Source organism: Larimichthys crocea, chromosome VIII (genome assembly GCF_000972845.2).
Source record: "Larimichthys crocea isolate SSNF chromosome VIII, L_crocea_2.0, whole genome shotgun sequence".
Classification (NCBI taxonomy): domain Eukaryota; kingdom Metazoa; phylum Chordata; class Actinopteri; family Sciaenidae; genus Larimichthys; species Larimichthys crocea.
In genome coordinates, this window is record NC_040018.1 from 29,542,252 (window position 1) to 29,567,796 (window position 25,545).

The 25,545-nt window shown below is 42.0% G+C and overlaps 2 protein-coding genes across 2 annotated transcripts; one reads left to right on the forward strand and one right to left on the reverse strand.

The window, feature by feature from the left end:
- Positions 1 to 1,980: 1,980 nt before the first annotated feature.
- Positions 1,981 to 9,111, forward strand: ctsd (cathepsin D). Its single transcript, XM_027281724.1, has 9 exons — positions 1,981 to 2,161; positions 4,150 to 4,306; positions 6,315 to 6,438; positions 6,529 to 6,647; positions 6,719 to 6,918; positions 7,664 to 7,786; positions 7,880 to 8,024; positions 8,105 to 8,203; positions 8,480 to 9,111. The coding sequence occupies exons 1-9, from the start codon at positions 2,100 to 2,102 to the stop codon at positions 8,639 to 8,641; spliced, it is 1,191 nt and encodes a 396-aa protein (XP_027137525.1). The 5' UTR covers positions 1,981 to 2,099; the 3' UTR covers positions 8,642 to 9,111.
- Positions 9,112 to 9,428: 317 nt separating this feature from the next.
- Positions 9,429 to 19,588, reverse strand: cdhr5a (cadherin-related family member 5a). Its single transcript, XM_019257082.2, has 14 exons — positions 19,354 to 19,588; positions 17,820 to 17,992; positions 17,085 to 17,144; positions 16,853 to 16,942; positions 16,677 to 16,763; positions 16,452 to 16,556; positions 16,179 to 16,364; positions 15,968 to 16,058; positions 15,350 to 15,447; positions 15,061 to 15,267; positions 14,548 to 14,661; positions 14,405 to 14,471; positions 14,144 to 14,304; positions 9,429 to 13,195 (listed from the first exon to the last, which is right to left on the reverse strand). The coding sequence occupies exons 1-14, from the start codon at positions 19,442 to 19,444 to the stop codon at positions 12,614 to 12,616; spliced, it is 2,112 nt and encodes a 703-aa protein (XP_019112627.2). The 5' UTR covers positions 19,445 to 19,588; the 3' UTR covers positions 9,429 to 12,613.
- Positions 19,589 to 25,545: the final 5,957 nt, after the last annotated feature.

The following is a 25,545-nucleotide window of genomic DNA, read 5'->3' on the forward strand; positions in this document are numbered from 1 at the left end:
TATTTAGAAATGGAAGCTCTCTCTCTCTCTCATGCTCTACTTCTTAACAAGCTTTAATGTTTCTTCCAAAGTCTGACTTTTCAGGCAGTGTTTGCAACATTTTACTTAAATAAAAGTAATCAATGCCACATTATGGACGAGGGAGGACTGTGGGTTATGACAAGAGTCTGTTTGTGGACTGCTAATTGTTGTTATATGAGAACATTATTTAAAACAGCGTCTCTGATATGATTATTTCCAAAATTCACTTACTGCAGCTTTCATAAAGCAGGTCAACACGTGAAATCTTTATTGTCCTTGCACTTTGCATCATATTCAGGCTTTGTTGCATTTCTGCTTGTCCACTCAGTCCTGTCTCCATGCAGCCGTGCACTCAGACTTGCTGCTAACATGCTGTTAAATATCATTACATTATATGTACGTAGGTGAGACAGAACCTGTCTGTAATTGTGATCTTTGAATCACTCAGAGGTTGTTGTTTCTTTTTTTTTTCATAAGGTGAAGGTTGGATTGTTCACTGAGGGAGACTCCTGCATGTTGGTCTGTGATTTGTGGGACGAGGCAGCCACTAGCTGTTCAGTCCACGTCATTACAAGGCAGCAAAAATCCCAATCAAACAATAAAATACTATTTATTCAGAATCAGAAATACTTAATAATCCCAGGAGGAAATTATTTTTGTTATAATACTCCAGTTTAAGTTAAACAACTAATCATCAATTACTAAAAAATGTTATTCTTTGACAACAATAAAACACATGAATAGTTCCTACATCAACTCTCCACAGTGATATATACTAGAAATATAAAGATAAAAATATTCAGAATATATATATATATCTTTGACAACCGCTCCACCTGTCCACTAGGTGTCCCTGTTGCTCTCCTTGTGGTGGGCTTGCAGGTGTTGAATGGACACCTGGGCCGCCCTGCACCACGGGCCTCCCTAATCCTGCAGATGCTGATGCAGCTCTGCTGTACTCTCTTCTGGCTCTCTGGTTCTGGCTGTGACTTACTACCACCTCTTGTTGTCTCTCTCTTCTTGTTCTTTTAGCCGGGTGGTGACACATCGAGCTTCAAGTTTCAGGTTTATTTGTCATGTGTACGTGTGCAGGTGAACACATGATCTACAGTACAATGAAATGTGACAAGAGGAACCAGGTCAGCTCCACATTAAGAGCGTGTATATATATATATACAGATATATATATCAGTGTTATATATATATCTATATATTATATATTAATATATATACACCTTTCAAGTTCACAGATATTCATGTTGGATCATCATAATTGCATAGATTATCCAAAAACATCAGAGATATGTTACACATTTAAATATTCTGCATACTGTGTTGTGTGTTGTTACTTGTTTTTATTTTATCTTTTTTATTATTTATCTTTTATTTAGTTTTTGTGTTTATATTGTCTCATGTTTATGTGCTTAAATCTTAATTTTGTCCTGCTCTGGCTGGTTCTCTGTTGCTTATTTCTGTCTGAGTATCCTGCAAAGGTGCTTACATAAATAAAGTTATTATCATTTCTATCTTTTATTACTTGATTTTTATCTTCTTTATGTAGATAGGTGGACACATAGGTAAACAGGTAGATGAATAAACAGGTAGATAGATAAACAGGTAGATAGATAAACAGATAGATAGATAGATAGATAGATAGATAGATAGATAGATAGATAGATAGATAGATAGATAGATAGATAGATAGATAGATATACCTATATAACAGGTAGATAAACAGGTAGACAGATAGATATACCTATGTAACAGGTAGATAGAGAGATATACCTATGTAACAGGTAGATAAGATGCAGGTGATGATGATGCTCGCGCATCTCGGGGTTACCATGGTTACTGCTCGTCGTCTGGTCTCAGGACCGGAAGTGTGACGTTGTTTCCTGCACGCGGCTTCAGGCAGCCTCACGTGACGTGACGCCACCCCGCGGTCAGCTGATCATAAAAGAAGACAACAACAAGTCCGAGAGCGAAGTGCTCGGTCATTGTGTGTGTGCTCGGTCATTGTGTGTGTGCTCGGTCATTGTGTGTGTGCTCTCTCGGTTTTAAACTCTCGGTTTGTCACCATGAGGATTTCTCTGCTGCTCGCCTTCGCGGGGTTCGTCCTGACCACCGAGGCGCTGATCCGGTAAGAAAACGTTAATAACGTTAATAACGTTAATAACGTGTGAACGTTACTGAGAGTAAACACGACTAACGTGAACCAGTGCTAACCGAGCTAACGAACACCGAGCTACATAACACTAACGGCCGGTGCAACCGTCACCAACGGCCGGTGCAACCGTCACCAACGGCCGGTCCAACCGTCACTAACGGCCGTTTGAGCTCCGGGTCCGTGTAGACCGGCACCGGTCACAACAAACCGTCACACCGGCGGTTTGTTATGAATTAAAAGCTTAAAATAACTTTTATCAATCCTCTAATTTAACAACATGCGAGTTTATTCAGCTAAAGTTACATTTAAAATACTTAGTTACAATTTAAAAAATCATGAATATTCATTAAATACAAGTTTATTCAGCTAAAGTTACATTTTAAATACTTAGTTACAATTTAAAAAATCATGAATATTCATTAAATACAAATATTTAAAGTCTAAAAATCAAAAATACGCTTTAAGCATTCATTCTGCAGAGTTTTATTTTTATACTGGGTCATTGTTAATCATGTATAAATGTTTAATACACTATTTAATGTGTTTTAATCTATTATAATACGTCATGATTTATAAACTGGTCCATGTGTTTTTCCAGTTTATTGGCTGGTGCAGCATGGACAGGTAACTGGACAGGTGCCAGTTCACCTGCTGGGCTCTGCTGAGGCAAAGACCAAACAACCCGACATGTGGCTGTCCATCTATGTGTGTGTGTTTGTGTTTGTGTTTGTGTTTCAGGTTAAATGCATGTCAACATGTGTTAAAGAAGAATTTCCCCTCAAGGGATCAGTCAGTATCTATTCTATGACGGACAGAATTAAAAAAAAATCAAATTAATATGACTTAGATACAACATCTGGAGGTAAACATGTCTCTTAAATACATATTTATTTACCTGGTGTAAGTAGAAGTACTCGGATATCTCAGCTCTGTACTTGAGTTCATGTATTTTTCCAGCCGGCTGCTTCGAGGTGTTTGCTTTGTCACGGCTGTGATTAACTTTCGCTCACACTTTTTATCTGCAGAACTCCCTTCAGCTGTTTGTTTGTATGACCTGAGAAACATTTGAAAAGTTAGAAAATGATCTTTATGTTTTCATCATTCCTCAGCCGAGTTGTAACTCGTCCTCGGAGGACGGAGCGTTCAGAAACACGTTCCTCCGGTGTGACCGCCTCGTCTTGGCCTTCAGCAGGGTGCACTCATGTGATCAGTCGCAATAACTGGAACTGGTTTTGTCTTCTACAAATCCATGTAACAACATTTAAATCAGCTAATCGACGCTTTAAGAACAGATTGAAGTTAATGCACACTCTTCCTGTGTTGTTAGTAATCTGCCTGCCAGGTATTTGGTGCAAAATGCTTTTATTTTGAAGCAAGTTCTAACTTTTATTTTGAAAGAAAACAAACTTATGTAAGTATTAGGTGATTTCTAAGAGCTCGTTTGAGTCTCTGCCGACTTCTAATGTGCTTTTCTGAAAGATTTGATGGATTCGTTGACATTAAAACGACCTCGTTAGTAGCTGTGCACATATCGTGTCATCGTATAAAGATAAAGAGCCGAACATGTAGATAAAGCCTCCACATCCTGCCTTTAAATGATGCGATGTGGCTGCAGCGTGTTCTCGTATTCAGCTTTTTTTGGTCACATGTTTGATTCTTGGAAATCTTTCCTGCAGTCGAGTTTTAGCATCAGCAGTAAGGTGTGCTCTTAATCTGACACATGACACACGTCTGTTTGTGTTCGTCGGTCTGTGCTGTTGTGTGTTGTGTGTGCAGGTGTGTTTTGGTCGCAGGCATCATGCACGGCGTTGATAATATTTTGCAACACGCTGCACTGATAGGAGTATGTGGGTCGAGTCTTATCTGCAAGGCCACACGTTGTCTGTTTTTTAACAAATGACGTCTTCAAACTTGCATTTTTCTGACTTTATTATCGTTTTTTTGCGTCTTCTTCTCCTCAGTATCCCCTTAAAGAAGTTCCGTTCCATCAGACGCGAGCTGACGGACTCGGGGAAGCGAGCAGAGGAGCTCCTGGCCGACAGACACTCCCTTAAGTACAACCTTGGCTTCCCCTCCGGCAATGGACCCACTCCAGAACTCCTGAAGAACTACCTTGACGTAAGCATCGCTCTCTCTCCGAACCTCTGACCCGTGCAGACCTTTAAGTCTTCACTTTCCCGTAATGCGCTCTGAAGCTGACGTGCAGCCACAACAAAGGTGCTCTTGTGTCGCGGCCTTTTTTTCTGTAAATCCTCTCGGGCTGAAAGGAAAATTCGACTTGCCCGTCAGGAGGATCAGTAAATCTTCTTCAGACACTGGTGACTCACTCTGCAGCTTTCCACTGATGAGACGGTGACAGAAGAGCTTTACCACATGACCGCTGACTCGTTTAGCCTCTTGATCCTCGTCAGCTGACACCGAGTTTGTTTGTCTGCTCTCGGTTTTACTCGACATATTAAGCAATCGCTGTTTACCCGTCAGTCAGCATTTCAGGACTGGGAAGAATTTGAGTCGCTCAGACTTTAATACTGATTAAACACGTCTTATAATCGCCTTTCTGGCTGCCGTGCTTCCATAGGCTGACATTTCTTGGTGTTTTTATATCAAATAAATACCTCAGTGACTTGATACGTTGATCAGTATCGACTCTAACATCCGTCAGCCAGCGAGTGATGAGTCTGCAGCTCAGAAATGCCAAAGATGTTCGAGGTCATCCTCAAACAGTCACTCCATTATTTAGTTTGTCCAGCAGAGTACTGACAAGCGTACACTGTGAAATGTTGCACTTATTAGTCATAATATTAAAAAAACGTCTCCATGTCTTTCCAGAAAGAATCCACAGACCTCATTAGTTGTGTTTCTGTTTCTGTAGTAATTCAGCAAAAGAACGAGAGCAGCAGACAGAGCTGCGTGTTTTCATGACTGTAAGACGTTTGCTGCAAGATTCGGGAAGTAATTTAGTTGTTTCTAACGCCATATCACGTTCATGCAAACACAACCACCGCGACTGTAAATACTTTGCACAAACAAAATAATCTGTATGCAAATGATTCAGTGTGTTCTGTAGATCAGGGTTTCCAAATCGTTTAAACACACACACACAACGTTTTCAACTGAAAATCAAACTGTGGATATGTTACGGAAACTTTTATTTTGAAAAACTAGGAAAACTATTATCAGTTTTAAGTGAATTCATCTGTTTTCAATCATTCACCAAAACTATTTTGATGATTTTAGGATAAAAGTGATTTGTTAGATTCAATTTTATTTAGTTTTAAAAGCACCATTATCTTACTCTCTTTACGACGGTTTAATGTGTCACGTGAGTCAGCTGCTGTGTCTTTCTTGTCATGTATATCAGGGATAGCTGAAGCAGAACTGCTGCATAATTTAATATGATCTGTGTTGTTGCTTATTTCTTCTGTCTTACATGTCAGTATATCTGCAAAGAGGAGTCAGTGTTGTAGAATATCAGAGACACTACGACAAGAAATGTTTCCAATCTGAGATTTCTGCCTGCAGACTCAAAGAGATGGTTGTAAATTTCATGTGTGGGCTCAAAGAGATGGATTAACCACGCTGGATGAAGTGATTTAAAATGTTTTTATTTCTCTAATTCATGCAGATCAAACCAAACCAACCACCGGTCACAGACTAAATCACAAAAACACACACACAGCTTTTGAATCTTTGTGAGAAACAGGAAGTCCTTTTGAGGCTTGCATGACTTGACAAAAACTCCCAGTGAGAAAGTTTCAAGCCGACTGTTTGTCTGTCACGTGACGCGGAGGTTCGCCTCAGCTTCTGCATTTGCAGAGGAATCACTTGTCAGATCACGCCGGCTGTGATTTAGAAATTATTCACCGGCGTGACTCGGTAACTATTTGACCTGCGGCACAGTAACATTCTCTGACACCGGCAGCTGCACAGCTGATCTATTCTCATGGCAGCGTCCAGCTCTCGGTGTCTCTGCTGTTCTTCTTTTGAGGGATTATCTTAATCTGTGTTCCTGAAAACGTGAGGTCGGTTTCTAAAGATCCGAGTCCCGGAAAGAGCATTAAATCTCCAACATGTTTACAGTTGCTGTTATCGATAACCATGTTCTTTTCTTCGTTGCTTTGACCAGGCCCAGTATTACGGTGAGATCGGCCTGGGCACGCCTCCTCAGCTCTTCACCGTTGTGTTTGACACGGGCTCCTCCAACCTGTGGGTGCCCTCCGTTCACTGCCAGATCTTAGACATCGCCTGCTGTAAGTCAGACGTTAGATAACTTAACTACAGTGTGAGATACCGAAGCTTTAAATATAACCCGTTCCCACTCGTCTTCTCCTTTTTCACAGTGCTTCACCACAAATATAACTCTGCCAAGTCCAGCACATACGTGAAAAACGGGACCGCGTTTGCCATCCAGTATGGAAGTGGCAGCTTGTCGGGCTTCCTCAGCCAGGACACATGCACAGTGAGTTCATGTTGCACACAGTTAGCGTCACAGTGAACATTAGAGACTCTCTAACTTTTTTTCTGTTCCAGATCGGAGACTTATCCGTGCAAAATCAGCTTTTCGGAGAAGCCACCAAGCAGCCCGGCGTGGCCTTCATCGCAGCCAAGTTTGACGGGATCCTCGGCATGGCCTACCCACGCATCTCTGTGGACGGGGTGGCTCCGGTCTTTGACAACATCATGAGCCAGAAGAAGGTGGACAAGAACGTCTTCTCCTTCTACCTGAACAGGTGGGAACCAGAACAGCATGTTATCGCCTCTTTAGATCAGGAGCCAGAAGTCATCTGCACACGTATGATTCATGTACAGTCGTTTTCCACTGTGGGAACTGAAACCACAAACTTGATGAGTTCCTCCTTGTGTTTCCGCTTCACCTAACAAAGTGACTTTTCGGATACACGTCATCAAAAACGGGCTGCAACGGGACAGAATGTCATTCTGGAGCCAGGTCCCTGCTGCAGGGTTTGTATGAAGTCTTGGAAAAAACAGATTTTGTCCGACTGTTGAAAGCCACAGTCGTTTTGTTAGTCAAGCTTGTTGTGGTTAAACTGCCACAAAATGTTGCTGCCATCATATTGAGAAACAGTCGTCCTGTGAACATGAGCAGGTGTGTTCACACTGGTGGATAGTAACTGTGTCAGAGTCACTGATGTGCAGCTGGATCGTTCTCACGCACAGCAACACGTCTGCTTGTTTTCTGGATTTGAAGAGTTGTTACAGATTTATTAAACATCGATCTCGGGACGAGAAATACGACTTCACGTGTTATTTAATGATTTTTGTCATGATGTCTGCTGGATGTTTAAATATGCATCAGTGTAGTTTTGAAGTAGAAGCATGTGAACACGAGGCGGAATGAAAAATGTAACAGGGACGCTGTTCCAAGTTTTTTTTTTTTTAGATGTAATTTAATGTTTAAACTCCAAACAGACGTTGATCCTGAGTCGTCCGTGTCCTCTCTCTCTTCTTTGTCAGGAACCCGGACACTCAGCCGGGAGGCGAGCTGCTCCTCGGAGGAACCGACCCCAAATACTACACCGGTGACTTCCACTACGTCAACATCACCCGCCAGGCCTACTGGCAGATCCACATGGACGGGTGAGAGCTCGACTATAACACCATGACAGCACAGTGATGCCGTGACTGTACTTTGAATGCTGAAACATGTGCATGTATGTCTGTGTGTGACAGGTTGGCAGTGGGCAGCCAGCTGACTCTGTGCAAAAGCGGCTGCGAGGCCATCGTGGACACCGGGACGTCTCTGATCACCGGCCCCGCGGCGGAGGTCAGGAGTCTGCAGAAGGCCATCGGAGCCATCCCTCTCATCCAGGGAGAGGTGAGATGATCTGAGCCCAGCTTTACCGCTCTGACGAAGAAACAAAATAATGGATTTAACAAACGAGCTGTGTGTTTCAGTACATGGTGAGCTGTGACAAGGTCCCATCGCTCCCCGTCATCACCTTCAACGTGGGCGGGCAGTCGTACAGTCTGACCGGAGAGCAGTACATCCTGAAGGTGAGGCAGGAGATGTTGTTTGTCGCCCAGCAGGAGGCGACAGGGAGTCGGCTCCCGCTCTAACAATACAACACTGTGACTGCGTGTTGCGTCATGAAAAACGAAACAAGTGCAGCTTTGTTACTGTTGGCAAAGCGAGGAGGGGGCCGGTTTGTTGTCTGAGGAGTGATTACACAGAGATCCATGCAGTTGTTTCCTTCGTCGTGTGTTTATTTTCTAACATTTCTGCAGCTCGTGTTTCTCACTGTGTGTCTCTCTCTGCATCCAATCCTCCAGGAAACTCAGGCTGGAAAGACCATCTGTCTGAGCGGCTTCATGGGTCTGGACATCCCTCCCCCAGCCGGGCCCCTGTGGATTCTGGGAGATGTATTCATCGGGCAGTACTACACCGTCTTCGATCGAGAGAGCAACCGAGTGGGCTTCGCCAAGTCCAAATAATAATAATAATAATAATAATAATAAGCACATCCTGCGCTAGAGCGACGTGTTCCAAGTGTAAAACCTAAAGAAAAAAAAAACAAAAATCCAAGTTCTTGGAGAGAAAAAGTTGCTGCACACGTTTTCTGTTGCTTTGCAATCAACAAGTATTTAGCAATAGATTTTGTGTAGCGCCTAAATGCACTGATCTGAAGAGTTCGGACGGTTTCCGCGTGTGTGACGCAGACTTTGAAGATTCGACAGGCTGTGTGACGGGTGAACATGATCAGGGATCAGCTTGTTGTCGTTGTGTGGGGTACTGCCCTTTTTAAAACATCCGTGATCTTTTTATTCTTTTTTTTTTCTTTTTAAATCAGGGATTTCATTTTAAAACAAACTCTTAATTTGCATTTTAGGAGGAAGTCGTTCCTCTACTACTGACTGAGATGTATCTTAATATGATTGGCATGAATAAACCGTTTTTAAAAGAAGCCGTCTTTGTGGTTTTAATGATGTTTAATGATGTTTGTTGCTCTTCTTGGGTGGTCGTCTAATAAAAAGTTGTACTCCTGCAACATTTCAGGACTCATGATGGACGTCTTAAAACAAAAAGGAGCAAAATCAGCTGTTCCAGTGAAAATATGGTCATTATATTAGAGATTTAGGTTGAGCTCCCAGGCAGAGCGCCAGGGTTTGAATCCGAACCGTGGAATGAGCAGTGGCATCCGTCATGTGACGTACACGGACCCCAAAGATTTTCTACATCGTGGAAGAAGTGGCTATAAAACAGTGAAGATATTATATTTGTTCACAACCCCTGCAAGACGATCTTGTCCGATAACTTTCGGAAAGTCTAGAAGAGCTGCACGACTAACTTTTATCCCCATTCAAGTTAGCAGAGAGCCAGACTGGAAGTTGTTGCCTTGGCCAGCAAAGGTTTCTTGCACACCTGATCTACAGGCGTCACAATGCGGAAGATCGGGGTAATTTTCTACCTGGAGATTAAACTTTTTTTGGCTTCATGCACCACTGAGCAGACACTGTATCAAGTTGCCATGTGCTGCCTCCAGCTCCTATCCTGCAGCTTTGGAGGTCTGCACGCTCCACGCTAAAACACTGACTCAAGTGACATCACTTGAGACTTTGAGCTTTGTACAACTTTTGAATATTTTGGGGAATGTTTCATTTCTTTTCTTCTTTAGCAAGACTGGAAACGGGTCAAACCAGCTACTCTGGTTCTGTCCAAATGGACTAAATCCACCCACCAGCTCCTCTAAAACTCAACAACAGCCAGTTGCAGTGACTTCCTGTAATCTCAGTTGGGTTTATTGCAGCTTTATGGTGTCGACAGACAGGAAGTTGCTGCTACTGGCCAAGAAATAGAGCAACGCAAACCCTGGATGAAACCACAAGCTGTTGTTTTTGTCTGGCTGTAACTTCAAAACGGACAGATAGGAAAGATGAATTTAGCAGCGAGGCGAAACCCAAAGACTCGACAAATCCTTTCAAACTTTATTATTCCCTCGAACACTCGACATCACTTTAATGTACAAAAAGTCAACTATACATTAAACCATAGATTTATCCATAAAAGTCGTTATTTTTGCTTTAACATGCTCAATAAAATACAGTCCACGTAAAAACATCGTCTCAGCTGTTTTAGTATTCAGTAGATAAAGTTTGTCTTCACATATTCTTTTTTTTTTTTTCTCACTATAAAATCAGAGAAAACACTTCTGGTTCAGTTTAGTAAAGACGGGATGAGGCTGAAATCATCACAGCACTGCAGCGAGCTCGTTCACCGCAGACAGAAATCACTCATCATCATTCATTCTGTGTGTTTGTGTGTCTGTGTGTTTGTGTGTTTGTGTGTTTGTGTGTTTGGCCCTTTGCTCGACTCGTGTCGTCAGCTGACTCTCTCGTTAGGTGTGGCTAACGTGGATAAAATCTCCCGTCGTGGTTATTTCATGTGGTGAAATCGATGCGCTGTAAACTGTGAAGAACAATTCCTGAAAAAATTCAATGAAGAAACTACTTGTAAACAAAATAACCAGACGGGAATGTTTGTTCTTGACTTAACAAGTGAATGAAATACCTGACAAATCAAGATTGTTACCGCTTTATGATAAGGCACCCTTTATAACGTGTTTATTATTTGTTAATAAATCATCTACTAATGCTTTATAGATCGGTTGCACGTTGTTTTTACCTCTTTAGATGGTAAACGAGCTGCAGAGCATTACAACTTAACATTTATAACTCTTTATTAATAACTGATGGCTCTCTAACCTTTGCCCCTTAATTAATGATGTACCAGCTGGTCAATTATTATTTTTCATTAATAAATGATTTATTAACACCTAATAAAGCCATCAAGCAATAAAGTTAGTTAAGATTAAGAGATTAATTTAAAAACTACAAACTTTTTTGATGCAAATGTGACAATCAGCTCCTCTTCCTCATCTGCTATTGTAATTAATTTAACGTATCTTTGAGTTTTGGAATGTTAGTTGGGCTTTAGAAGATTGTGACACAGACAAAACAATGACTTGATTCATTAAGAAACATAATCTGCAGTGAAAAGTTAGTCGTGCCCCTCGTTGAAACTGTAAAACCCCTCGTAAAGGATGCCTTATTACAAACTGGTATCAAGCAACCCTGTTAACTGATTTGGAACGTTGCCCACAGGCGGCTTCGTTACAACTTGGATCTCGTTTGAGTAGTTTTGTCCAAGATTAACACAGATCTGAGGACATGGAGACGTCAGACAGTCAAGTTGTAAACAAACCAGCAGTTTATCTAGAACGGAGGCGTCGGTGCAGCATTTGTCCTCAACAATAACAACAGTATACTGATTTATTTTTAGCATTTTATCATCAACACGTCTCAACATTCAGCAGTACATGAAGTCAGGTAGTGCACCTGCTGTCTGACTTTATTTACGTCTAGCTTCTCGACAGATCAGCATTCATTACAGCAGTTTCTTTGAGAAGTGGAAACTTTAGTAATTAAGTTAAACATGGATTTGTTACTTTGTGAGTGCAGGAAAACTACAAATCCCATGAAAATCTTCAGGGCACGGCAGCGTGGGAACTTACGTCATCACTTAAGTCAGTTTATCTGTATTTATTTTGGTTGTGTGACATGTCTACAACTCTCCCTGCTCCCTGCTGCAGACATGTGGACACTCGACTCTCTCGTGGACTCATGGGAAATGCTGTTTTTTAAACAAACAATTTCACAAACTGCAGGTGTGCACACCTGAAATGTTGCTGTTGTTCAGGTAAACCGTGTGTTTGGAGTCGCATAAATAAATGTCTAGTCTGGCTCGGTCCAAAGTTTTAAAAAAAACGAACATACACAACATAAAAAATGTTTTTTAGGAGACATGCTGCACGAGTTACGACACTTAAACACAAAGAGTCATTTTCACATTTCTTGAGTACAAATTAGACAGATTAGATTAGATGTTAACTGTGGATTTGTTTCCCTCTTTGGACAGAGTCAGGCTGGCTGTTTCTCCTGATTTCATACTCATCGTTCAGCCTTTCCTCTCTTCATCGATCCTGCTGTTTGTTTGCAACTTGTTTCCTCTGTAACTGCTCGTGTCTTTTGTCCCGTTAGATCCTGTTGTAGCGATGTTGCTGTTATAAATTTATGTATTTTACCAAGACTACTAATCTAAGAGCCAAGTTGTCGTCACCAAGTTCTAGAAAAATCTCATCTCAGAGTGTGTACGAGGCCAACACTAGAGACAAGTGTATGCTTTTAAACGTTGTATAAAGTTACTCTCTACTCTAAGATACTCACAGCAGAACATAAATACTTTTTGGATCCTTGACTTTATTCTCGAGGTTTGGCAGGTATCCAGACATGTTGGAGGATCCTGGTCCTGCGTGGACCTCTGCTTCAAGCTGCCGTCTCCAAAAAGTGACGAGAAAACAAACAGCTCAGTTTCGTCTCCGACTCGAGTTTGACCTCTGACCTCCGCCGTCAGCCCTCCTGCTCCTGGCTTTCCTTCGTTTTTTCTGAGTCGGTATTTCCGTGGTCCTGCTCCTCGCCGGGCTCCTCCTGCCCGCCATCAGATCCTCTCAGTGGGGCAGCCGGGTCTCTGACAACCCCCTCCATCTCCACCTCCAGCTCCTCCTCAGTCTCCTCCTCCACCCGGCCCACAGTGTCTGGGATAATCTCCACCTCGATGTCAGAGGAGTCCTCGCTCTCCTTGAACCACACCGTCTTCTGGCCCTCCTTCCTCCTCTGCTTGGCCAGGATCGACCTCGTGGCATAGTCATCCCCGTCTTCTCTGCTCCTCCTGGACACTCTCCCCGAGGGGCTCCCTTTGGGGACGTGGTTGGTGTAGACGCCGCAGGTGGAGCAGTGGCGGTTCCGTCTTTCCATTGGGATGACACGGCCTCGTGCCTGAGGGAAGGTGCTCCGTCTGGGGAGAGCGTTGTTCCAGCGTCTGCCACCCCCGCGGTTATGGTCGGCCTCGTTCTGGAAGCCGTCGTTGGTGTACTGCAGGGAGTCCCTGTGGCCGGACCGGTGCTGGTCAGACTTCAGGCAGGGGCCCAGGCACTAGAAGCAGGAGAGAGGCCCCTCATTAATACAGCAGTTAATGAAGCATGGAAGATATTGAGGCATTGTTCAATGTTACAGATGCCACCGTGAACACAGAGCCCTTCTGTGGACTTTGAGCTGATAAATATTCATCACAGCCGCACAGGAGGAGCTCGGCACGTGCAGCATTAAACAGCCGAGTCTGTCTCTGACGTCTGAAGTGTTACAGTACGGAGGTGCCTTTGTAACGCAGCGAGAACGGAGGTTTCAGAACGTGTTTAACGTATTTTTCAAGCTGTTCACAATGTTTCTTAACAAAGTCAGTTAAAGATAAAGAGTGTGAAGAAAGTGGAAGTAAAGTTTCTTTTTCCTTTTGGCCTGATTTCAAAGTCTTTTTTTTTTACTTTTATAACTCCACAGAATTTAAAGTGACTCTTTATTGTAATAAAGTGTCATTACGTCTTATTTTATCCACTAATTTTCCTCTTGTCGAGAGTTAGTTAAGAAGATTGATAGTGAGGGTAAATGGCTGGTCTGTCTGTGTCCAAGGTTACCACCTGTAAATCAGTATATAACATGTTATATCTTATTTGTTCACCTTTATATGAAAGGAAATTATAAAGTATAAATTTGTAGTTTTAGGGAAAGACTTTTGTCTTTAAAGAAAAGGTTACAGCACTTAAACACAAACACAAATAGATATTTTTTGTATGTTTGTTTGTTTCAATTAAATAAATAAAATGTTTTAATTATCCTTTGTTTTAGTTTTTCTGCTAAGCTACACTAATACTTGTCGTACGCATTGATCTTCACATCCAGCTATTTGCAATAAAGGTTATAAGGGTCAAAGTATTTCTTTAATACGGGAACACACAAAGAAAAACAGTTTAAAACATTCCTCGAGACACATTTGTGGTGTTCGAATGTCTGATTTGATGGCAACATCTTCAGTGAATTCTGACTGACCTCACATATTTTGTCCATGCTGCCGTTTCCCTTCCACAAACGGGAAATCAAGAAGCCGATCACGATGAGGCAGAGGACCAGCAGAGCCGCCATGATCAGGCCGAGGAGCGCCATGTCGCCCGGACGGTAGCCGATGTTTGAGGGAGACGGGGTGGCCACCGCTGCAGGCGAAGATGGGCGAACAAGTCAAGATTATATTCCCCACAACTGTTTTTATTCACATGTGTGAATATAAAAGAGATCACGGCATGATGGACTCACCTGGTATGACCTGAACAGAGAGGGCGGCTGTTCCAAACTCTCCTGTTGTTGCGTCCACTGCTCTGAGCTGTATCAGGAAAAAGACACAACATGACAGTTTGACAAAGATAATCTCATTGTGCTTAATTACCTTCATTAATTACCTGAAGGGCAAAGGACTCCGTCTTCACGACTCTCTTCAGGATCACAAAACCGTCCGAGGTCACGTTGACGTAGCTGCTGTACTGAACCTCATACTTGATATCTGGATTCACACCCTGACAGACACAAACGAAGGATTGAAAGTAGAGCTGGATGTCATTTAAAGCTGCGTTTAGTGAATTCTGACCACTAGGGGGCAGACAGTATAAACCACAGTATAAACACAGAGAAGTATCTTTTATTTCAAGCCACGGTTGAGTCAATCTGGTGAATTAAGAGTCCTTTTAGCTCTAATTTATGTCCATAAAGACCTCAGGTGGAGTATACATGAGTTATTTTCTTGCAAAAACAACCTACAACTGTAGACTAAGAGCTGAATAAAGCATATATGCAGCATGACAAAACAATAATCAAGAAAAGGTGAAAGTCGGGTAGAGTCAGTGAGTTTTAGTATCAGCACTGTCACATAAAAGTCCAAATTCAGATTTAAACCTGCATTCATAAAGAGCACTCACAACGGCAAAGTCCTCGTCCCGGGCTCGGACCCTGAAGGGCCGGTTGGTGCTCCGGTCTCGGAGGATCATGCTCTCGGGGACGGAGTTGCTGTAGATGAATCCTTCGTATCGTTCTTTCTCAAAACGAGGAGGGTTCCTGCTCTTCTTCATCACCTCGATGATCACCTGCGTCACGGCAAACTGATCCCTGTTGGTCACCTGTGACGCCTGATGGCAACAAGGTGAGGGATTAATAAATAAAAAGCTATTTTTCCACAGAGTAAACAGGCAAAAATAGATTTTCTTTTACCAGAATGGTGAGAGTTATTGGGCCAACGATGTCAGCTGCTTTGGCCATGGTGATGTTCCCCGTGTCCTCGTCAATCTGGAAAATATTTCCCTCATTTCCTGATGATGAAAGAAAACACCAAGTCATGGCATCAACGCATCGTTTAGAAGGAGCTCATATCCAGACTAACAGAAAAATCCTGAGTTTATGGAGGTTATAATCACAGGACATAGCTGAGTTATCTTGAGCTGTAGGAATCATTTGTGTGGAGCGTTCATTTGAATCATATTTTGAATGTTTTTAATCCTTTGACAACAATTTGGAGGAGTATATTTTCATGTTTTTGAGCTACAAAACCTGAAAACCACAAATAAATAAGCAAAAATTATGGAAGGGCCGATGGATAACGTGATTTATTATCAAGACTGTGTAGTTTGATCAAACCTGTGAGACAACATACGGTAAAAATACAGAAAGATGTCGCGTGAAACAGAAAAAACTGGCAGAAAATGTTCTGAAATGTGTTTCTGGGGCCTTTGAACATTTCAAAACATTTCCAGTTGTTTCAAATCTTAAAGGATGCAGGTGCTGAAGGCGCTGGTACTTCTATGATAATGATACTTTAAATATTGGTCAAACCTCTGAGTATTCTGTAGCTGATCTGCTCACTCCTGTTCTTGTCTCCGTCCCTGGCGAACACCGGACCGGGCTCCAGCACTAAAGGCCCTTCCTGTGGATTAAAGCCATCACGCACTGAGTCTGCAGCCCACGTTTGTATTGATCAGTGAAGGAGGAAACAGTCAGATCATCCAGAATAATATCTGTAGTATGTGTTTGGACGGATGCTCACCTCCTTCTCGGTGAGATTGACTTTGCCTCTGTAGCCGGTGCTCACGCACAGTTTGGCGAGGCCCAGGTTGGTCCTCAGACACGGCTGGAACCACGGCGGGCGGTTATCGACGTCCTTCACGTTCACCGTGATCGAGGCCACGGACGTGAAGAAGGGCTCGTCGGAGGCCGAACCGTTGAACGTGTCCTGGAACACGAGACACGTTTCACAGGTCAAAGGTCAAAGAAACAAAGTGGATGTTGTTGGATGTTTTTTTATGAATGATTACTGTACCTGCACATGTAAAACCAGAGAGATCTTCTGCACGACGTCGTAGTCCAGGAGGCTTTTAACAAGGATCTTTGGACTGTTGATGTTTTCCAGGCGGAAATATTTATCCTGTTAGAAAGATCAGATATGTATTAGATAGTAATAATAATAGATATTAGGCTCCCAACCTGGGGAACCATCAAGAACAGTCCAGAATCATTAGATCTTTACATTGCATAATGTTCTTACTGTTGCAGACTCTAAGCGATAGTACAGCGGCTCTGAGTCGACGTCTGTTGCTTCTATCAGTCCAACGGTGGTGTTGACTGCAGTGAGCTGAGGGAGACACAACAGTACAAGTACCTCAAAATTCAAAACTCAAGTAGATGTACTTTCCACACCTGCTGTGAAACATCAGCACTCACCTCGTTCACTTCTAGCACAAAGTGGTTCTGCGCAAAGTTTGGCGGGTTGTCGTTCACGTTTTCCACCAGGACTTCGACGGACTCGTTCACCTTGAAGAGAGCAGAGTTTTAAAAATCAGAAACACGTTTCCAAACTGTCGTTTTGATCGTCACATCGCAGTGTCTCGACCTGTCTTTTTATTGGTTTGTCAAACCATGTGATGTTGATGTTGTGTCTGGATGTTTTACTCACAGATCTGGAGCCGACTTTTTTGCACTGCACCCACGCCACCAGAGTTGTACTGGACAGTGACTGAAACAGGAACACACAGCGGTTAACACACATCACCGTGTCAGATTTAGGGAGCTCTATTTACAGAATAATGGAATATAATATTCATAACTATGTTTTCATGTTGTGTGTTCCGTTCCCTAAAATGAGACTCTGATATCTACAGACACAGATGGTCGTCTTTCACAGAGTCTGTCGTGTTTCTCCATGACCAAACAAACCAAACAGCGGTTCTGGATCAGGCCTTTCATGCCTTGCTTGTATCTTTTGTGGCCATGACTGTAGTTTTCTCCTTCATGTTTGTAAGGAGAAGGTGTAATCTGCAACTACACCTTTAGATGTCACTAAATCCTCCAGACTGCTCCTTTAAATAAACTCAAAGGCTCAACAACCCTTCACCCTTCAATAAACGTCTAATTTGAGTTGGTCAAATGTTAAAGCATCTCGATTTCAGTTTTAGATGATCTTCAGAAAAAGATCACGACTGGACCGGGCCCTGATTGGCTCCCCTCACTGAAAGAATACGTCCAATCAAGTCAGTTAAAATGATTTGAAATTCAAAGCTTCCTCTGAGCAGGATGATCTCATTTCAGCTGCAAACACTTTTTGATAGAGGAATGATAATCTCCACTTGTCCTGCTTGGATATTATTTATATTAAATTGGATTTCCAGTGTCGGTATCCGGCTGTAGTCACCTCATAGTCGAGTCCTTTCTTCACCATCAGGGCGTTTCCTTTCAGGTAGAACAGGTCTTCGGGGTTCACCGTGACGGTCAGCGTTACATCGCTGATGGTCGTGATTTTCACCAGCTGGACGTCGGCCGTGTTGTTTTCTGGGACCGTGATGGGGCCCGGAGGAACCGTGCAAACTGAGAGAGGTGAGAGGAGGCAGCAGATTATTTCAGAGATCAACATCAAACCATGAAGTCTGAACCGAAGAGAGAAAGATCTAAAATAACAGCAGACATGATTACAACAAGTGACCTTTGTCATTTATTGGGAAACTTATCACCAGTGGTAACTGAGTACATTCACTCAAATACTGTACAGTACAGATTTGAGGTACTACTATACTCCTACTATACTTCAATTGTCTGACAGCTTTGGTTACTAGTTACTTTACAAAAACACACAATATACAGACACCCAGACTTATAATATTTGATTTATTGCAGATATTACTCTTATTTTATGTCTGCTGTGTCATGTGGATTCATAAAGGTACATCTTATCTTATCTTATCTGTTCATACAGTGTGGTTTTAGTACTTTTTCCTAAGTAAAGTATCTGAATACTTACACACACATACACATACAGTACAGGTGAGAGTGTTCATTGATTGTTAATTTCATAATCTCTCTGCTTCATGCTGTAACATTAAGACATTATACCTTCAAAGTAAAGTAAGTGCAGGACTTCAGTGGTTGAAAACTTGTCGATCCTTCACCTCCCACCCCGCTGACATATATGTGCACATATGCAGAAATATGCACATATGAATCCCATATAAATTCAAAAATAATGCAGGTTGAGGGCCAAAACATCACAGTTTATAATAACGCACGACCTCCTGATATAGTACTTAGTTCAACACTTCAGGAAACATTCCCTCTCTGAGAAGTCTGTCATGTCTGTACAGGAAATATGAAGCTACCACAACAACTAATCAGCTTAGCTTAGCATAAAGACTGGAAACAGGGGGAAACAGTTAGCCTGGTGCTGTCTGAAGTAAACAAAATCATCTTACGAGCACCTGTCTGAGTCAAATCTTAAGGGTTAATATCAAATCCATGAATCCTAATGTTGCTGTTATTATATCAGGTCGCACTGTATGTGTGTTTTCTTCATGCTGTACACAAAAGAAGTTACACCGACTCTAACTGTGAGCATTATTCTGTATTTTTAAAGGGATAGTTCCAGTTATGTTAATCTTTTGTAACTTTTATCTTATTTCCACCTTTTCTTTGGAAACACTGGATCCTTTGATTCTTCTCAAATCTCAAATCAGAAATCAGAAAAGAAAAAAATCACTCGTCACTTCTTCTCATGAGGTCATAACGCTTCATTTTTAGGGTCTGGAAGCTTTAAAAGTTGGGTAACTTTGCTTTAAAGGAAGAAAAAGGAAACATTAACTGCCTCTCTACTGCCCCATCAACATCCTCTTCCCTTCCTGCCGCCCTCACCGGTGACGGATGATGCCCCCCTCCACATAAATCACAGCTGTACTCACTTCTTTCAGCCGGGCAAACTGTACAAAAGCAGACGGCGAGGACACATCCGAGGAGAACGTTCACAGGTTTGCTCTTCGATTTCAGTTCCATGTCCTGATTTTCAGAGCCACCAACAAATGAAGTCCCGGAGGAGGATGAGGAGCCCGTGGTACCAGCTGGTACTCGTCCACATAATGCCCTGTCTGTGCTGCCCGGCGAGTGGGAGTCGACTACAGATGCAATGTTTGTGACTTCATCTTACGGGCACATATTGCATTAAGCGCCTGCCAGCAGAGGACTCGCAGCCTCCTACTAAAATACTTGCATCTGTTTTAGCTGGACGGGTCATTCTGTATTGGTGCTGGTGGCCCCTGATGCATTCTGGGAGGAATCCAGCAGAGGAATGTTGGCAACTGCAAACATTTCTCACATATATACTGTAACACTGAACACACCGCAGGTTAGATAGACCTGGGTCAAGTTGTTTGTACTTGTCATATACACAAAGAGATATCCATACATGAACATACATAAATACATGAATATCTATATGCACATCTTCTTACTGACGTACTGGTGAGTCAATGAAACGTGAATGTAACTACATCAAGGAATAAATGAAATAAATGTTCTGAGTTATTACCAATTATTCAAGTATGCAAGTATAACTCTGAGGTACGAATACTCGAGTAATCCTATCTACTATACTCCACTACATTTATCTGACACCTTTAGTCATTTTTCAGATCAATATTTTACATGTCAAACTTTTATTATTATTAATATTTCAAGCCTGGCTTATAATAACTTTTATATTTACTTTATTCAACTTTATTTCACCTTATTAACCTATTTGTATACTGGGTCATTAGCCTGTATGTGTTTATGTTATTAGTGGTTATTAAATGCCAAGAGCTGTTCGTCTTTGGACCACCGTGTCCACTGATTCATCCAATCAGAGCAAATGCCTCCACTGTGTTTGTAGTTTCTCGATTATCTGCACCCTCACCATTCAGATGATCTCTAGAGGGTGATATATCAATAATCAATATATAATTAATCACACGTTTAATTGATCCATCTGAATATTAATTAGTACTTTCACTATAAAAGATAATCCCCAAACTTGAGACCTCTGTTAAAATGAATGATTCATCTCCGGTGAGAACGGTTACTATGATGGTGACACTCTCTGTTCTTCTGGATTGTTTATTTAAGAAATGAAATAGTAGGTGTGTGTGTGTGTGTTTGTGTGTGTGTGTGTGTGTGGTAATTCTTATGGACACACACAGAATATGAAAAGGATTCATTGGTCCAGGCTGTCATGGGGTGAGTGGGTGACCTTCTGAACATCCACTTTGCTGATACGTTTACTTTAGTAATATTTTGAAGTACTTCTACTTGAATAAAAGGTCAGAGTAGATAGACAGACAGATGTTCATTTGTTATGGACATTATAATTGTGTAATCTGTACATCAGTATCATAACTATGTATGAAAACAAATCAAAGAGCCGCAGATGTTTTCCTCTGTTTTTTCTCACACTGTAATAATGACATAAAGTTACACAAACTGGGACACACAAGGCATCGCTGTGCACACGACACACACACAAACACACTGCTGTCCCACCCCCCTTATCTCCTCTGCGTGGGAACAACAAGCTCACAGTGTCATGATGAAGCTCATAGTACATTATGTGTCCACGCTGGGATGCTCCTCACTGACACACACTGTGGCTTCACATCTGACCACCGGGAGGAGCTGCCGCTCAGCTGAAGATCAGCGACTGTCCTGAACACAAACTTTATTTATTTATTTATGATGGCAGCAGCTCAACAAACGCACATATGACAGGTCGACTAACACAGGGAAGGGAAGAAAGCTGAAACTAAACTAAACTAAAGGACTTAACCTGGTCAGTCCAGCCTCTCTGACTTCAACACAGACACTGATGAACCTGTATAACTGAGCTCATTTCCCGTTCAAAAGAATGCAACACATCCAAAAGTAGTTTGGATGTTAGTTTGGATTTTGTTTGTGGATCGACAGCGACAGACCGATCGCTTCATGTACGAGCTTCGCTGAAACAGAAGAAGTAGTTTGACCTTTTTTATAGACAGAGTCACATCAGACATTTAAACACCATGAGTGCCTCTTAAAGAATGTTGCTGTTGTGGACAGGATGTTGGTTTTGGTTTGTTTTTCCCATATTTAGTCTCCAGTAATGTGATTGTTGACTCTATGTGTTCCCATATTAAAGATATAAACATTTGAGAGCATGAGAAGACTGACACCACTTTAGGACTGACGCCTTTAGGACCAAAACAGCAGGAAACAGCTAAAATCCAGGTATCAGCAGCTCTAAGCTCATTAATTAATTAACCCCAACCTCATGGAGACTCTGCTGGTCGCCTGGCAACTGATTCTGGCACCCATAGTATTAAACAAACTTATGTTGTGTTCATTTAACTTTGGACAGAGCCAGGCTAAGACTGGTTTTGTCTCTATCAAGCATCTTTGCTCATGCATTTACTTTTACATGACTGTTGTCTCATAATCTTGAAGCAATCTTCAGCAATCTTTTTTCCTTTCACACGTTAAAGTGCAGGATGTCTTATTATCTAAGTTGTTTTTGCAGAGCTGCTCGTGTGGATCTGAACCTTGTTCAGTCTGTTTGTAACACAAAACTTTGGACTCTTTAACTGACCCATTTTTATATAATAATTTGCCGGTGATGTAACAGTTGGTGGGCTTTAGCAGAGTCGCTAATCTCATTAGAGACCTGCTTAATAGAATTCTTGTTCTGCCTGTTTTTCTGTGTCTTACTTATTCTCACTTTTAACTTGTTTCCTGTCACTCCATCTTCAGTCTGTCTTCTGTCAAACTCAAGCTCAAAAGCCCCCCAAAAAAAATCATCTAAACAGAACTTACGGAAAAACTGAGGCAACATCGAGCACGTCTCAGCCGTCAAATCACAGCTAACAAGTGCCGTGGTGCAAATTTAACTAACCACGAGGTGAAGCTTGACAGTGTGTGTGATACACACACACACACACAGTTCATCACAGACTGTGTATTTGTAGATATCACAGCAAGAGTGTGAACAAATCAGTGTCTAGGAAATGTCAAATTGAAATCTTGGAAAGAGCCGAGCTTCATAACTGGATCTTTATCCATTCAACAAGCCGGAGTTCACATCTACGTGAATGTTTCATTTCAGCCATCCTGTCCTGATGAACCGTGGACAGGTGATGCATCGTTAGTGTCGAGCGTGAGGATAAGTGACCTCGTCTGACCTGCGGCTGACTCCGTGACATCACACACTCGGGATTATGGGACGCACGGCTCTGTCACATGACGCATCGGTGTGAATAACATACGTCGTGGCCGCTGCGAGAGTCTGATTAGCTTTAACGTACAGGTCACGTACTTTGACCCACAGAGCAGCAGACAGGTTTGAACTGGACTGAACAGGTGACAGATGTAGATAGATATATTTATGTTTGTAGACTGGATTTAATATTCAGTGATGAACAGTGATGTTGCTCCATAGAGGCTGAATGAATAAATAAATAACTGTTTCTAACAAGTCAACTTGACTTTAAAGGTGATAATTAACATGGAGTGTGTTTATTTTTTTAAATGTCACACAAAAAAGCTTTTTATGCTTCGCTGAGGCGGTGATGTGACACAGACTGTGTGAATAATTGATGTGACACCATCTTTGAAATCTTTACAAACATGAAGTTTGATTTCAGTGTGAAAGCAGCTGCTCTGTGCTCTAATGTAATGTGCAGTGTGCTGATACAGAAGGTGTACAGGCTGTCGTCATGTTTCTGCTGCAGTTCATAGCTCTGCTTCTGTGCAGAGATGTATAAAGTACTGGAGTAAAGGAGTGTGGAGTAGAAGTGCAAGTGCTATATCAAAAAACTGACTTGAGTAGAAGTTGAAGTGTTTGTTAAACACCATACTTAAGTGAAAGTACTAAAATATTCAAAATGTTTTGTACTTAAGTATTGCAAGTAGAAGTATGTAAAAAATTGCTACTCAAGTACTGAAAGTAAAAGTACAAGTACTGTTGTTTATATTATTTCAAATATTTATTAAGGCACAACTTCTAATGTTACAGTGTTACAATGTTCATGGTAGAGTTCTATGATTTCCCATGGTCTGTGAATGCGTCTGGGGGAGCAGGTGAGAGAGCGCACCTGGGTGCGTCAGGTGTATGACGTACGGCGCACGAGCGAGGTTGATGTGAGAGACCGGGACTGTTCTGTTGGTTTTTTGGCGTGGTTACCGACAGTAACCGAGTCCTGGAACCAAACCGTTCAGCAATAAATGCAGGTTTGTTCAATAACGCCTCGTCATTCATCACGCGTCAGCACATGAAAAATGTATCGGGGTAAAAGTATTAAATTCATCAAAAATATGTAGTGCAGTAAAAGTGGAAGTTGGGGAAAAAATAATACTCCAAAAAAGTACAGATACTGCATTTTAGTACTTAAGTGGTTTCACTTCGTTACTATACATCTCTGCTTCTGTGCCAGGATGTTTGCTTCACCAAACTGGAGGAGGTGTCTGAACTATCCCTTTAAACATCCACTGAAGAGACAAAACCATCAGATCTGTGTGGACAGATGAGGAGTTTATAACCACCCTGACATTAAACGAACAGAAACGCCGTATTTCCACCTGAGGCTGGCTCCAGAAGTGAGTCAGTCTCCATAAGTCCCCATGTCCAAATGTCCAACTTCACAGCAGAAATAAACATGTTTACAGCCTGGTACAAAAAACAGTTTTGGTCTCTGTAGCTAATTTCCCTGTTCATGACAACTGTACTGAGGGTGAATTTATATACAACTCACCTGTTCACATTATATTAAGGCTTAAAGTTATGCAGGATTAAGAGCGTGGATGCTTTGATTGACAGGTGGGTGTGGGTACAGATGGCTTGTTTGATCACTCCGCCCATGCTCCACCTCTCTGCCCAAGGCCGCCAGCCTTCAAAAAGCTCTTCAGAAACAAGTGGGTGTCGTCACGGATACGACACCCATGTTTTATACAGTTTGTGGTTGGACCTAATTGATGCCACAGTGTACAAAGGCGTCATTTGGCCCGCCCTAGCTCCACCGATGATCCATGTCTTTGCGATTTTCCGATAATCCCGGAGGCGGAATGGTGACACAGATACGGCAACCAATCTGTATGCTGTCAGTGATTGCACCCTCTTCTTCTAGAGTACCTTTAATGTCACTATTAACTGCTTATCTTGATGAGCCAACTTGTAATATTCCCGTCATGCTATAGTGGAAACAGATAACTGGTATTTTCTTTTGCCAGTTTTCTGGAAATTAAGTTTAAAAAATCAGTTTTTACATGTTTACAGAGGAATCTTCAGCCTAAATGTGCAAGACAAAGATTTCTGTGATGGCAATCTGATACAGTTTTTATTAGAAAACAAAAGTACGTATGAGCAGACCTGCTGTACTTAGCTCAGCATTAACAGAAGCAGACCGAGCCTTAAAGACGTTAATAAATGATGGTTTCTTTTTTAAAACCATATTAATAAAATCATATGAGAGAGGGGGGACGTCAGTGGATTTCGTCAGCAGTGAGCCTCCAACCAGGACTGCACTGCAAAACATCTGTATCTGTCACGGCGTTAAAGAGGCGTCACGGGAAGAAAAATAAGCAGCTAGAATTTAAAAATGTGAGACGGGTTTAGTGTCGGAAGACAGAGATGAACGTTTCCTCACGCGGTTATCCGTCTTTAACTGTCTCTGCTCACCTTTTACCTTTTACCTGCCTCTGTCTTCCACTGCTTGACTCTTTCTGCTTTTTTATTTTTGTGTCTTTATTTACCTTCCTTCTTTCTTGTGCCTTTGCAGCCGCAGTGGGTCATTAATCTTCATTAGGCGGTCAGTGTTCGTCACTCCTCTTCTTTCAGAGCTGGGACACACACACACACACACTGTCCCTCAGTAATTAGTCTCATCCCATCAATCTGCTCTGTCTCTGCAGCTTCTTATGAATTTTTCAAACCGACACGGGGAAAAAAGTCTCGAAACGAGGAGCTCCCACCTTTCTTTAAATATCCAAGTGAAATCCAGTCGTTCACGTCAACGGCTGCTCAATAAGGGGCTTATTTTATCTTTAATTTATTTGACTCTGTGTGCGTGTTTCCTGCAGGGTTACGAAGCCACCTCAGA